Source organism: Oratosquilla oratoria, chromosome 39 (assembly GCF_046742065.1).
Source record: "Oratosquilla oratoria isolate Oo_2021 chromosome 39, ASM4674206v1, whole genome shotgun sequence".
Lineage (NCBI taxonomy): Eukaryota > Metazoa > Arthropoda > Malacostraca > Stomatopoda > Squillidae > Oratosquilla > Oratosquilla oratoria.
Window position 1 is genome coordinate 34,682,848 of NC_134815.1, and position 15,672 is coordinate 34,698,519.

General features: G+C 44.4%; 1 protein-coding gene across 1 annotated transcript in view; it reads left to right on the forward strand.

The window, feature by feature from the left end:
* The window catches only part of ec (ubiquitin specific peptidase echinus), a 414,276-nt gene that overhangs the window by 68,704 nt on the left and 329,900 nt on the right, over positions 1-15,672 (forward strand). Inside the window, exon 2 of the mRNA XM_076176714.1 lies at positions 446-1,004. Within this exon, the coding sequence (XP_076032829.1) occupies positions 525-1,004 (480 nt within the window). The 5' untranslated portion in view covers positions 446-524. The remainder of the gene's footprint in view (positions 1-445; positions 1,005-15,672) is intronic.

The window sequence follows — 15,672 nt, forward strand, 5'->3', positions numbered from 1 at the left end:
TATATATATATATATATATATATATATATATATATTCACTTCTTTGTTCGTGTAGCTGCAGATGAACAATTTTGTTCAGTTGAGGGACAAAGTCTGAGCGGAAATTTAGAAATAGATATTTGTGTTTGTTTTTCGATTTATTTATTTCTATTTTGATTTATATACGAGCAACTGGCTACGCCCGTCTCCGCTTCGCGGTGGCTCGGCCTTCGGGCGAGCTCGTTATGGCTCGCAGGTGCCTTCAGCCAATCAGTGATCTCCGTTGCCGTCACGTCACAACTCTCTCAGCCAATCAAGGGCCGGAGGTGACGTGTCCTCCTGAGGGATTTTCGGTTTCCGATCCGATTTAGATCGATATCAACAGGGATTTTTTCATTAGTATATAAATTCTTCATTTATGTACTTATATATGTATTTATTCATTTGTTTATATTTTTTGTTACAGGACATGAGGCCGTGCGTAGGACCAAAGCCATCGACTGTCCCTCAGTGGCGCAGTCCTCAGGCCTGACCTGACCCGCGCCATGTTCCTCGCACCGGGTCAAACCGGGTCACGCGACATGACGTCATCGCAAGTTGACGGCGGCATGACGTCACCACGCGCCATCCCATCGCTGCACCGAACCCTGAGCCCGAACCGTGACATGTCCCGGAGTCTCCCGAGGGACTGTACCGGGATCTACCGGGAATACGCCCGGGATTCTTCTCTCGATCTCCTCTTCTCCAGGAACTACAGTGGGTCACGTGACTTGCTCTTCCCGACAACGCGTTTTGATGCCTCTGACTGGGCTCCCCAGGGAGCTCAGGACACTTCCCGTGGTGGTGGTGGTGGTGGTGGTGGGAGAGGAGGCGAGGCAGGGGGGGCGGCAACCGCGGCGGCGGCGGCAGGATCATCCGCCGCGACCGTGCAGGATCTGGCCTCCCCGAGGGATTCTATGGCTGGGGCGAAGGGGCTTCTCAATGGTCCTGGACAGAACAACTGTTTCCTCAACTCAGCAGTACAGGTAAGTGTCGAAGCGGATTATATTTATTTATTTAATAATTCATTTATTAATTTATTTTTGCGGGAATAACAACATGGCTTATGGTATTGTGTTACTGTTATAGTAATTTATTAGTGTCGCTATCAGCATTTCTTCACAACCTATATTTTTATCACTTGTGACAATATCACACCAATCACCTTCCCGTATGAGAGCTCAGAGCTCATATATGTCCCAATCTATGGGTAATATTTTGACCTTACACACACACACGCACACACATACACACGCTTGGTTAATTGCTTATGGTGGTCCTTCGGTGATCGACGACGACAGTGCTCCTGTGAGGTGAGATGGGTTGAGTGAGGTTGGGTGGTGATTCTGAGGTCGTCGTCGTTGGTGTCAGCGGAGGTGATTGTGGACCCATATATCCCTCCACACTCAGGGCAAGTTAAATGTGGATCAAGTGGATAAACTATTGTTGAGCTGATTTCTTTTTGCCCAGCCGGTTGTGATGGATTTAAAGAGCAGTAGGTATAATGTTACACCACTTGAGTGTGGTTTTTAGCTGATCTTTATAACGCCTTTTCTGACTCCCCCTGCGTTGCGACGCGCGTCAAGTAGTTGCCCGTAAAGAATTTGGCGGATGATGTGACCCACTCATTGCAGCTGTCGTTTTGCTAGCGATGCTTTAGATTTGCGCGCGCGCACACACACACACACACACACACACACACACACACACACACACACAGAGTTGGTAGAGCGCTGAACTGGGAAGCAGAAGTGCTCCCAGCACCCAGTTCGAATCCTGCCCAGGGCCGAAATTATTTCGGTATCGCTGTGCCTCGGGTCGTTACTCTGACTCTCGTGGGCGGGGAGTTGGGTGTGTGTGTGTGTGCAAGGTCATAGCATTACCCATAGATCGGACCTACGAGCTCTGAGCTCTCTTCCAGGAGGGAAATAGCTGTCGATCACGAGTCCAACACGTGATCCAAAGACCAAGTGAATACACACACACACACACACACACACACACACACACACACACACACACACACACACACCACCATGCCCACTAGAGTTGGAGTGCCGGCTCACAGTGCAACGATGCTGATTTTTTTCAGCCTTGGGCGGGACTCGAACTCGTATCGCTGAATCAGCGGTCGAGAGCGTTACCACTGCATCATCGAATCGTGTAGTGTGTGATTCACCATGGTCTTGGATCACGTGTTGGACTCGTGATCGACAGCTATTTCCCTCCGTAAAAAGAGCTCAGAGTTCATATATGACCGATCTATAGGTAATGCTGTGACCTTAGACACATCCCCAACTCCCCGCCCACGAAAGTTGGAGTAACGACCCGCAGCGCAGCGATACTGAAATTAGTTCAGGCCTGGGCGGGATTCGAAGCCGGACCGCCGTAGTGGTAGTCGGGAACTCTAACACACTGCGCCACTGTGTGTGTGTGTGTGTGTGTGTGTGTGTGTGTGTGTGTGTGTGTGTGTGTGTGTGTACATTCATCTCACGGTTGGAGTGATGGATAGGAAGACCTTCCCACCGTTTAGCTTCATGTTGCATATCCCAAGGTGTTTCGCACATATTCGCGCATATTTGGTGAAATTCAAGGTGTCAGATCAAGGTGTTTTGATAGGAAAAATCGCACCGCCTGGCTTCAGCACATAATTGCGGTCTGCCTGTGTTTGCTCGATTCCCAGCCTGCCTGGCATTGATTCAAGGTTTAAAGCGAGGTTAGCACAGGACTAATGCATATCATCAGGGTTTTTATTTTGTTTGTTTATTCAGTCTTATAATTACTAGTTTTATTATTATTGTTATTTCATTATTATTATTATTATTATTATTATTATTATTATTATTATTGCGTAAGTTGTCACTTTTTATGTTATTTTTTTGTTATTTTATTTTATCTTATTTTTTGCGGAATGATAATAGTGGGCGTTGCCTCGAATTTCACTGACTGGAAATCCCCCACCCCCACCCAACTGTAGCTGGCAACGGTTCCTGAGTCCATCCGATTGATTTCTTCGGAAAGAAACATTGGATTGTTGTTTCCGTGCCTCCCCCACCCTGCACACACACACACACACACACACACACACACACACACACACACACACACACACACACACACACACACACACACACACACACACACACACACACACACACACACACACACACACACACACACACACACACACACACACACACACACACACACACACACACATACACACACACACACCTACCTACCTACCTTTCGGGATCTTTAAAAAAGAATAATAATAATAATAATAATGATAACAATAATAATAATAATAACAATAATAATAACAATAATAATAACAATAATAATAACAATAATAATAACATACAAAGCCCCCCCCCCCACGCCCATCCTCTCTTCTTTTGTGTGTGACTAGTAAGAACATTACTATTTATTTACTATTTCCTCGTCTTTCATAAATCTTAGCGTCCCTAGACCTGCCCCGCCCAGCGGTAAAGCATTTCCTTCTCCTGCGGCCACAACCATCCAAGGGACCCCATCCACGGTACGATCTGGACTTGAGGCCGCTGGACAGATCTGGTCGGATCCGATCCGATTGGATCGTGTATGACGATCGGGCAAACTAAAATCATTACATAAGCGATCCAATCTGGTCGGATCCGTCCTGCGGCCTTGGGATCAGATCGCACCGTGGGTGGGGTCCCTAACCCTGCCATACGTCTTCTTATGTTAAATAGGACCGATAAGCCGCGGAAATGCCGTTCCCTTCGGCAGGAGCGCTCCCGCCTCTGCCTCCCGTGTCCTCCTCAGAGGTGGTCCTCGACTTTCCCACGTGATTAAGCGTTGGAGGTCAACCCGTGGCTATTGGCCATTTCCTCTGGTTCCGGGGTTTGATCTGTGTGTGTTTGAATGCATGAGGGTTGGTCAGATATAATATATTTATTTATTTAGTTATTCATTTATATATTTGTTTATTATTTGTGTATTTATCTATTTGTTTATTTATGGATTTATTGATCTGTTTGTTTATATATTAGTTTGTGTATCAAGTCGAAAGGTTGCTTTGTGTATGTCTAGCCATCTGAGGGGTTGATCAGGTGATTCATTAGTTTACTCATGTATCGAATTATTGAGTGATTAATTGATCCAAGATCGTGGCGAATCACACACACACACACACACACACACACACACACACACACACACACACACACACACACACACACACACACACACTCTCCGTCCGTAGTGCAGATTGTCAACACAAATTAGTCTAGTCCTGAAATTAGCCGAAACTTCATATTGTCAGTATCACTGTTAACTCGATTAATCATTTATTTGAATTATAATGATAATTATTATTATCATCATCATTACCTACACTCGCGTATATTATTATATTTTATCATTATTATTATTATTATTATTATTATTATTGTTGTTGTTATTTTTACTACTACTACTAGTAGTAGTACTATTACTACTATTACTATTAGTAATAGTAGTAGTATTCCACACACACATGTACATGTACACGTTAGTGGACTCTGAGATTGTTACAAAGTGACAACACTTGTAATCTCTTCGGTGAGGTTTCTGGATGAGCAGGTCGAGAGGCGGCGCCAGATGTCATTCTCAGGCGATCCTTCAGACAAAAGCCTGTCTCCCTGTCTCTGTCTGTCTGTCTGTCATGTCTGGTCTCCTGTCTTGTCTTTAGCGTAAAAATTTTTCCTCATCATGGCGTCTTGGCATGTTAAAGAAGGATGGGGAAACTGCAAGAGACCATAAGGCCTTCATTTGTGAGTTCCATGTCCATTACCACCTGTCATCCCCATTCATAAAGTCATCTAATCTACTTTTAAAGCGACCAATTGTTTCAGCGCTCATTACATGGTTACTAAGTCTATTCCATTGGTTAACCACTCTGTTAGTAAGCCAGTTCTTGCCCATTTCCTTTTTAAACTTAAATTTGTCCAACTTATGAAGTGCTGTCTGAGTGCATACTCACAAATATCTGTATTTCCTTAAGATACATTGGATCTTATGCCTGTTCCTTATGTAGCGCTATTTCCCAAGTTCTTGGAGATCATTTCAACACTAACAAATAATCTTGGGTCTACTAAGTACTACTAGATAGTCTCAAGATCTAGGAAGAAGATTCTATGAACCCTTAGTGGCCACCAGAAGATCATTTCAACGTAAACAAATTGTCTAGGATCTACTAAATATCACTGGACAGTCCTTAGATCTCCTAGGAAGGTTGTACGAACCACCAAGGAGATCTACTAGAACTACATGGAGAACTTCTTTACACACCGAAGCTGGGTGGTGGAGTGAGGGAGGGAGAGGGGGTAGTTTCAAGCAGTGAAAGCGCGTGTGAACAAGACTTGAAACAACACCAGGGCACTGTTGGAGTAACGAGCTGTGTCATAATTAGCCTAAGTATGGCCTTCGGGGACTCTCTGATCAGGGACCTTTGTGATAGAGAATGATGGAGGATGGAGGACTGATTTGGTGTGGAGGGAAGGGAGTGGAGGGGGAGAAGGTAGTGACCAGAGTACCGGAAGGGAGGGAGTGGTTGGAGTACCGAGGAGTAGTACTCTTGTAGTAACTAGCGGTTCTATCCTAGGGGGATAGAAATATTGATAAAATTTGTCACACCGAAGATATGGAGTTGGTACAGAAATTTTTTAGGACGCTGACAGAAATTATATTGAGAGTAAACTAGTCCAATTACAAAGATGATACTCAGTGGCTCTGGTCCGTAGGGGTGTCACGAAAGTACATTAGATATTGGCTGCAAGAAGTATCCCTATACGGGATACAGAGTAGGGAAATAGGTAAGGAATAGAGGGAAGGGAGGAGGAGGAAGACACCTATCAAGTGGAGAGGTAGAGAAGCAGTATATTGGAAAGAGAGAGAGAGAGACCATTGTATAACCTGAAACTTGCTGACAGATGGAGGGAGAGGGAGGGAGGGAGTGGAGGGACGAAGGTGATTGGTCAGAACAAGGAATAGGGAGACTGATTACAGTTAAAATGACGGGGGGAGGGGGAGGGAGGAGAGGGAGGGAGTAGAGGGGAGGGGGGAAGGGTGGGTATTGACAATTTGCAAGACTTGTAGCAAGATTGCCCAGAAGTAGGTGGAGGGAGGGAAGGCTGGCTGGCTTGGACATAACGGTCCACGGGTCGATTCTCCAGCGCGGAGATAGCGTATGTGCCGAGTAATTGGTTCACAGATGTCTCTCTCTCCTCTCTCTCTCTCTCTCTCTCTCTCTCTCTCTCTCTCTCTCTCTCTCTCTCTCTCTCTCTCTCTCTCTCTCTCTCTCTCTCTCTCTCTCTCTCTCTCTCTCTCTCTCTCTCTCTCTCTCTCTCTCTCTCTCTCTCTCTCTCTCTCTCTCTCTCTCTCTTTCCTCTCTCTCTCTCTCTCTCTCTCTCTCTCTCTCTCTCTCTCTCTCTCTCTCTCTCTCTCTCTCTCTCTCTCTCTCTCTCTCTCTCTCTCTCTCTCTCTCTCTCTCTCTCTCTCTCTCTCTCTCTCTCTCTCTCTCTCTCTCTGTCTCTGTCTCTGTCTCTGTCTCTCTCTGTGTCTCTGTCTCTCTCTGTCTCTCTCTCTCTCTGTCTCTCTCTCTCTCTGTCTCTCTCTCTCTCTGTCTCTCTCTCTCTCTGTCTCTCTCTCTCTCTCTCTCTCTCTCTCTCTCTCTCTTGTCTCTCTCTCTCTCTCTTTCTCTCTCTCTTTCTCTCTCTCTCTCTCTCTCTCTCTCTCTCTCTCTCTCTCTCTCTCTCTCTCTCTCTCTCTCTCTCTCTCTCTCTCTCTCTTTCCTCCCCTTCCTCCCATTTATTCTCTCACTCTCTCATTCTCTTTCTCTCACTCTCCATCTCTTTCCCTCACTCTCCATCTCTTTCCTTTTCCCCCTCCCTCTCTCCCCTTTTCCCCCTCCCTCTCTCCCCTTTTCCCCCTCCCTCTCTCCCCTTTTCCCCCTCCCTCTCTCCCCTTTTCCCCCTTCCTCTCTCCTCTTCTCCCCTCCCCTCTCTCCTCTTCTCCCCTCCCCTCTCTCCTCTTCTCCCCTCCCCTCTCTCCTCTTCTCCCCTCCCCTCTCTCCTCTTCTCCCCTCCCCTCTCTCCTCTTCTCCCCTCCCCTCTCTCCTCTTCTCCCCTCCCCTCTCTCCTCTTCTCCCCTCCCCTCTCTCCCCTTCTCCCCCTCCCTCTCTCCCCTTCTCTCTCTCTCTCTCTCTCTCTCTCTCTCTCTCTCTCTCTCTCTCTCTCTCCCTCACCTTCTCCCCCCCTTCTCTTCCTCTCTCCTCTCTCCGTCTCCTCTCTCTCTCTCTCTCTCTCTCTCTCTCTCTCTCTCTCTCTCTCTCTCTCCCTCTCTCTCCCTACTCTTTCAAAGTATGCCAATATAAAAGTAAGTTGATCTGGTGATCAAGAAAGAGAGAGGGGAGAGAGAGTGTGTGTGTAAGGGGGAGGGGGGAGGGTGTGCGCGCCGAAAGTAGATAGCAAGAAATGGGAGATCGTGCGTAAGGGGGGGGGGAGTTGGGGGTTGGGAGAAGGGTGGTGAGTGGGTGGGAGTGAATGTGAAGAAAGGGTGCAACGGCTGCGGCGAAACAGGTGCGGGTGAAGTGGAAGACAAAGGCCATCTTGATCCCTCAGGAGGTCGTGACCCAAGCTGAATGAAATAACATGGTATACACACATGTAAAAAAAAATATATATATATATATGATACACACACACACACACACACACACACACACACACACACACACACACACACACACACACACACACACACACACACACACAAATATACTGCATTTGTCCGTTCCACATCCTTGACCGCTGATTGGTTGATCATCAAAGCGTGATGTCATTACATTGGACATGTGTTTACAGTTGCAATGCAGTGACGTAACTCGGGCGTCATCCAATCAGCATTGAGATATGTTGGTCAAGGAAGTGTCACTTCGCCAAATTAGATAAAATGACTGTAAGGAATAAAGTGTGTCACTGGGAGTGAATTGGGAGTATTGGGAGTGAGTGAGTCGCCATAGTAGGAGTGAAGATTTTATAATGAACGAGAACAATGGGAGTTTGGGTCAACTGGGAGTGGGTCTCCTGACTCCCACTGTTGTTCAGTGAGTAGGAGTGGGACTCCATGGGACTCCCTGTAGATTTCTCCTGGGAGAAACGTTGGTGTCATGTCAGGAGTAGTAGGTGGAGTACCATTGGTTGCTCTCTCTCTCTCTCTCTCTCTCTCTCTCTCTCTCTCTCTCTCTCTCTCTCTCTCTCTCTCTCTCTCTCTCTCTCTCTCCCTCTCTCCCTCTCTCATTCTACTTGTAGCGGAAGGTAAGAAAAAGACAAAGAAAAACATCGTGTGGGTGATGTAAATTCGTGGTCAAAATTTTAAGAATTGGGAATAAAAATGCCCCCCCCCCAAATTTATTAATTGAGAATTAAATTAATTTGGGGCCCTGGAATCTGTGTGGTGAAGCAGTTCTGCCGCTTCCTTTTCGTTTAAATATCATTTGTGTACTAACATAGTGGGTTTTGTTTTACTCTTGCTTAGCAAGAGACAAAAAGACAAATCAAGAGAAGCCATTATGTGACCCACAAACGCGGTAGTCAGTCGGGCTAACAAGATTGTAACCCCGTATAGAATGTGTGGGTGTAGCGGTGAGTGGGTGGGTGGGTGGGTTGGGGGCGTGGGATGGGCGTGTGGGCGCGCACTCAATCCAGGTCTAAGTTGAGAGACCAAAGTGTCCTTGATGAGTTAGAGTGCTGCGCTCAGTAAGACGTAAGCATGTATGTCACGGGAAACTTTTTTATTTATTTTATTTTTTATTATTTTTTAAGAAGGTTAGGTAACTTTATGGATAGGAATAATAGGCTGTAAGGGACATGGAACTGCATAGTGTTGGCCTTAAGGTCTCCTGAAGTCTCCTTCATTCTTATATTCTTATTTTCTTAATCATGTAGTGAGCGCTGAAACAATTGATTGTTTTAAGAAACGGCTAGACAACTTTATGGATGGGAGTGATAGGTAGCAATGGACATGGAACTGCCTGGTGTAGGCCTTAAGGTCTCGTGCATGCTCTTTCATTCTTATGTTGTTATGTCGACAGGAATTCTGTTGACCTAGTATGACCTCGGCTGTGATTTAATTAGGTTTGGATAAGAACATAGCTATTGTAGTACACATAATTGCATGAAGTCAGAAAATAAAGCGTAGAATGAAATGAAGACCTGAGTATACATTTAACGAAATAAGGAAGAGATTATCAGACGACCTTATAGCATTAACGGGGAACAGAATAATTGAGTTATTTCTTAGTTTGTGGTTTTTATTATTTAATAACCCATTCAGTGCCCGGTCAAGGCTGGTTACGAGATTTTTTATTATTTTTTTTATTGCTTTTTTCACTGAGCCAAATTCCTTCAATAATTTTTAGTCTTTCTTCTTTCACATTTACAACTTTGCAATAATGTTTCTTTTTAAACCTTTATCACGTCAAGCCTGCTCTTTCTCTCTTCCTCCTTCTTTTACTCCTCTTGTTCTTCCTCCCCTCGTCCTGACCCCGCTTCTCTTCCTCCTCCTCCTCCTGCTTCTCCTCTTACCCTCCTCCTCTTTTTTTTTTCTCTTCTCCTCTGTCCTGTCATCCTCCTCACATCTCCCCTTCTCCCCTCCCCTCTCCTCTCCCCTTCTCCCCTCCCCTCTCCTCTCCCCTTCTCCCCTCCCCTCTCCTCTCCTTTCCACCCTCTTCTCTCCACTCCACTCCTCTCCTTTCCACCCTCTCCTCTCCTCTCCTCTCCTCTCCTGCTTTCTCCTCTCCTCTTCTCCCCTCTCCTGCTTTCTCCTCTCCTCTTCTCCCCTCTCCTTCTCCCCTCTCCTCCTCTCCTCATCTTAATCCACTCCCTCCTCCTCCTCCTCCTCCTCCCCCCGCCCCCGTGGCCACGTTAGCAAGTTCCTGGTGTTCTTAGTTATTCCAGGTGGCGTTCCTGACCCAGCAACCTTTGTTCGTTTTTTCCCAGCTGGTCTCTTTCCACCGGGGCCATCTTTCTCCTCTTATATATAAACTCTCACGAAGGAACAGCAGTACAACAGCACACAGTAGAGGAGCAAAACGATGATAATAATCGTTCCACTGTAGTACTTTCTCTGCGTCCTTCGGCGAGTTGAGATCCTGGGTTTGCCTGAAGTAGGAGGGCTCCGCTTTGAGCCTTAACGGGTGCTGGTGATTGCCACTCGCCCAGGCTGTTCGAGTAAGACTCCATTAAGACCTTTGCTATAACGACACCGGTTGATGTTTTTTTTTTTTTTATACTTCAGAGTATTTTGTTGGTTTGGTTAAGCTTTTGTAAATTCTATCTGCTGTCTCTGCCTGTCTGTCTCTCTCTCGCTCTTCCTCTCTACCTCTCCCTCTTTCTCCCTCTCTCCCTTTTTCTACCTCTGCTATCTCCATCTCTGCTGTCTCTCTCTGCTCTCTCTCTCTCTCTGCTCCCTGCTCTCTTCCTCTGCTCTCTGCTCTCTCTCTCTTTGCCCCCGTCTGTCTCTCACCTGTTGACCTGTCTTGTGGGCAGCTGTCTGTCGTTGTCAGCTGCTGCGCCAGCTCGCATCTGATTATATATCTGAAACTCCCGTTGCTGCTTCGGCCACACGACCGCAGCGCTCCGGGCTGCAGGACGATTTATTTATTTGTTTCCTAATATATTTATTCATTTATTTCTTTGTTTATTTGCTTCATTGTTTACTTATTATTCTTGTTTATATACACATGCATATATATGTATGTATATATATATATATATATATATATATATATATATATATATATATATATATATATATATAAACCTACCTACTACAGACATGCATACATAGGAACGTACATATACACATAAATACTGTACATATACATACATAAATGCAAATACACACATAAATACATACACTGAATATTACTATCGGAGAAGAGAAAGTTATTAGAAGATACGTATATTGTGATCAGTAAACGTGATCCTCTTCAGCGTTAGTGATCCCAATATACGTATCTTCAAATAACTTTCTTTTCTCCGATAGTGGGTTATTCAGTCTATCTTACCAATGTGTTAGAGCATTCACTCGCTTGTGATACATACATATATACATACACCTGCATATATACAGTACATAAATACATGTATATATGCAAATACACACATACATACATACATACATACGTACATACATACTCACATGCATATATACACACATGCATATATACACACATGCATACATACACACATACATACACATGCATATATACAGTACATAAATACATGTACATATATGCAAATACACACAAATACATACAAACATACATACTCAATGCATACATACAAACATACATACTCAATGCATACATACACATACACACATACGTACATACCCGTATATGTGTCTGGGGAGAGTTCTAGGGTCCTGTGGAACACCTCGACACTGATATGACACTCCCTCTCTCTCCTCTCTCTCTCTCTCTCTCTCTCTCTCTCTCTCTCTCTCTCTCTCTCTCTCTCTCTCTCTCTCTCTCTCTCTCTCTCTTTTACTGTGCACGTGAGTATTATAGCTTGTGTAATGAAATTGTGCCAACATCATTTCCTTCAGATTTTTTTTTAGGAAGGAACATAACAAAAGTGAAAGTACGACATTCGAGTAAAACTAATTTTAAGACAAAGACATTTCGATCGAATTTGATAATACATTTTTCCCAACGTGCAAAAACAAAACAAAACAAGAGATTGTACAACATACTGGTTTGAATGGAATTCCATGTTTTTTTATATAATAAAGAACAGGAAGAGTGTGCAGGTGTTGATAAAAATAAAATGGCCGAAGGAAAGCCTGCCAAGATGATGTCTCGATGCTGAGACCTTGTGGAACGTTGACCGTTAATTGGTATTTGAAATTTTGGGTCTGCAAGAACAGTTTGTGGTATTCTAACGGTTTTTCGAGGTTAATGAAATCAGGTGGCACTGAACATGTTAGAATTTCCAGAGGAAGCATAGATGCATTTATGTGTATATACTGGTATATATATATATATATATATATATATATATATATATATATATATATATATATATATATATATATAAATACTGAGGGCGAAGGTTTTCTTTCATACACACTGAATTGAACACCACAGCGTTTTCACAATTATTATTTTTCTTCTTGAAAATATAAAGAAGAAAATTAATAATTGAAAACGCTGCGGTGTTCAATATATATATATATATATATATATATATATATATATATATATATGTGTGTGTGTGTGTGTGTGTGTGTGTTCTCCTCACATCACTAGAATAAAATCTTGACAGATTAAAGAATGAAGACCTCGGGGGTTAACTTGGGGTTAACTCGGTATCGTCTACAAGGATTTCCCCCTTGAAATATCACCCTCTCGGGAAGTAACAAACTAGCACACGCGCGCGCACACGCACACACACACACACACACACACACACACACACACACGTGCACGCGCGTGGAGCAGTAGTCAGAGTTCCCGGATGTCACTACGGCGGTCCGGGTACAAATCCCGCCCAGGGCTGAAATAATATCACTATCACTGCTCTGCGAGTTACTCCAACTCTCGTGGGCAGGGAGTTGGGTGTGTGTGTGCGTGTAAGGTCAGCCTTACCCATAGATCGGTCATATACGAGCTCTGAGCTCTCTTCCGGGAGGGAAATAGCTGTCTATCACGAGTCCAACACGTGATCCAAGACAATGATGAATATCACACACACACACACACACACACACACACACACACACACACACACACACACACACACACACACACACACACACACACACACACCCACACACACACACACACACACACACACACACACACACACACACACACACACACACACACACACACACACACACACACACACACACACACACACACAAAGGGAGAGACGAGATAGAGAAGTTTGCAGGAGTTATGTGGCAGAGGTTGGCGCAGAAAAAAATAAATTATTTATCTATTAGTGCGGTGGTGACGTAATTGGGAGTGTGCCAGTCTCATTCACTTTAGTGGTCCGATTCGAATCCCGCACTCCTCTCCAATTCCCAGTAGTTGTTGCCTGCCCCTGAGGTCCCCAAAGCGCAAAATAGGACGAAGGTCACGGCTTCGGCCGCAGCTACTCAGCGCCTCCTGGCATAGACTGACCACTTTCTTATCTGTTTATCGAAATTGTCTCGCAAACCATTGAGGACGAGCGGGGAGTCAGTCAAGGGTTATCACACTGTGCTATCTTACCTCCAACCTCCATTTAATCGGTGGTACCGCCCACCTCCAGAACTTTTTCCGCCGTAAAATCACTTTAGCAAACTATTTTGTTTTCAAAAAAATTGACATACAATGTCATTTGATATGCTGGAGGAAAATAATTTTCCTGCGGCATATCAAATCCCTTTCCGAAAGCTGTGCGCTGCAAATCTGCTCCAACAGTCGGAGGAAAAATACCCCAATGTGATCAAGTCTTTGACAGAAGAAAATGACCAATTTAACCAATTAACATACAAAGGTTGATTGTTTATCTGATGACGTCACTAAGGCAGCTCTGTAACTAGGTCTACATAGATGACAGAGTAAAGACGATCACACTGGACAATTTTTCCTCCAGCATATCAAACGACATTTAATGCAAACTGTTGAGAAAAGAAAATAGTTTGCCATAGTGGTTTTACTGGCGGAAAAAGTTCTGGTAGTGGACGGTACCGTCGATTAATCGGAGGTTGGAGGAAAATAGCCCAGTGTGATAACCGCACAAGTCAGGTGCTGACGGTACGGGCTACAGCTGTTGTGGTTACGAGGCTGAAGTATTTCCCAGTCGAGAGAAAACGGAGAGAGGTCTATGTCTGTCCTAGGCCTACATGCTTTCATATATTAAGGGGGGACTTTAAGAATCGAATGAAACAGGCATGCTTTCAGTGTTTGTGTATTTACTTAGTTGTATTACGGGAAGGGGAGCTAAGCTCGAGGTGTCCTGTCGTTGTATTTCGCAACATCTAGTTTGTTCTTAAATTCATGCATGGTGTTTGCACACACAATTGTTTCGTCCAATTTGTTTGACATCCACCAATGTGTGGAAAGCTGTTTTTCATATATCTGTAACTGTGTGTATGTGTATTTATTGAATTGTATCATCCTAATTGTAATATACAGAAAATGAGCAACGCTCATTGGGTCTGTCCCCTACTCTCTAATATATCCAAACCTAGTCTCAAAATCATGTACAGTTACAACTTACTCTATAGTCTTGATTTCCAATTATCCTATTTAAATTTGAATTTATGTATTGTTCCAACTTGTGTGTGTGTGTGGTTCATTATAGTCTCCCCTATCGTAGATCACGTGTTGGAGTCGTGATCGACAGCTGTTACCTTCACTGTGAACAGAATCACACTAGTCCAATAGTTCTCGATCTTATCCACTCTGGTCCCTCCCTTCGTCGACTCTCAACATTCGTGAGGCTCCCTCTCATTTTTCTCACAAATCCCTCCCCGTCCAAGGAAGTAAAAATTAATAAATGAATAAACGAAGTGTTGGTGAAGAGGAACCCTTTGTTTTATTATAAAGGTGACAATTATTAATTATAATTAATAAATATAAGATAATTATCTTATATTTCTTCAGCCAGGGCAGAGTGATGGGAGGGAGGGAGGGAGGGAGGAGGGTGAAAGGGAGTGGAATATATAGGAAATGGAATGGGTGGGAGTGGTTTCTATGCCTTGAGGGGGAAAAAGCCTTTGGTATATGTATGTACGTATGTACAGTATATATATATATATATATATATATATATATATATATATATATATATATATATTCAGAATCCTCACATTATATAGAAATGCATAATTTGTAACCGTAGGCCATGCCACAAAAAAAAAAAAAAAAAAAAAAAATCAATAATGGGTCCCATGGAGGTCCTGGCCCCCAGTCTGAGACCCAGTTCACCAAGCCTTGGCCAGAACAGAGTATGTAAATATCGTCCTGATGGCGAAACGGTTGAGGGGAGAGTGGGTGGCAGGTGGGGGGAGTGGGTAGGAGGTGGGGGGAGTGGGTGGGAAGTGGGGAAATGAATAAGTATAAGATAAGTGGATCACAATGAGGAAGAGCTCGTTAAGTTTTGATTTTGAAATAATTGATGGCCTCGTTGATTGAGATGGAAATTGTCTTGTGACACAGCTAGCGGCGATGATGACGATGCCTGTGGGTACAGTCAACGATCGTAAACAACTTCGAGTTAAGACACTCCGATGTAGCGCTAACGATGACCTCGTTCAGAATGGCGACGTATATAAAGGTGGTGAAGGTGAGGAGCCTACGCCAGGAGTCGCTGAACAGCTACGGCCGAATCCGTCACCCTTGCCCCTTGTATGCGTTTCTTGGAGCTTTGGAGCAGGTTAGGCTGGTTTCTTATGCCTTGGCTTGGCTTGGCATGGTTTGGCTTGTAATAGCTTGGCTTGGCTTGGCTTAGCCTTGAGAGAAGGAAACGTGGCACCCGGCACGGAAGGGGCTATGAACTAGCCCTCAGCCACAGATGGAAGAGAGGCAGGCACTGGCCGTGGGAATACCTCAAATCTACCGTGGCAGGCCAT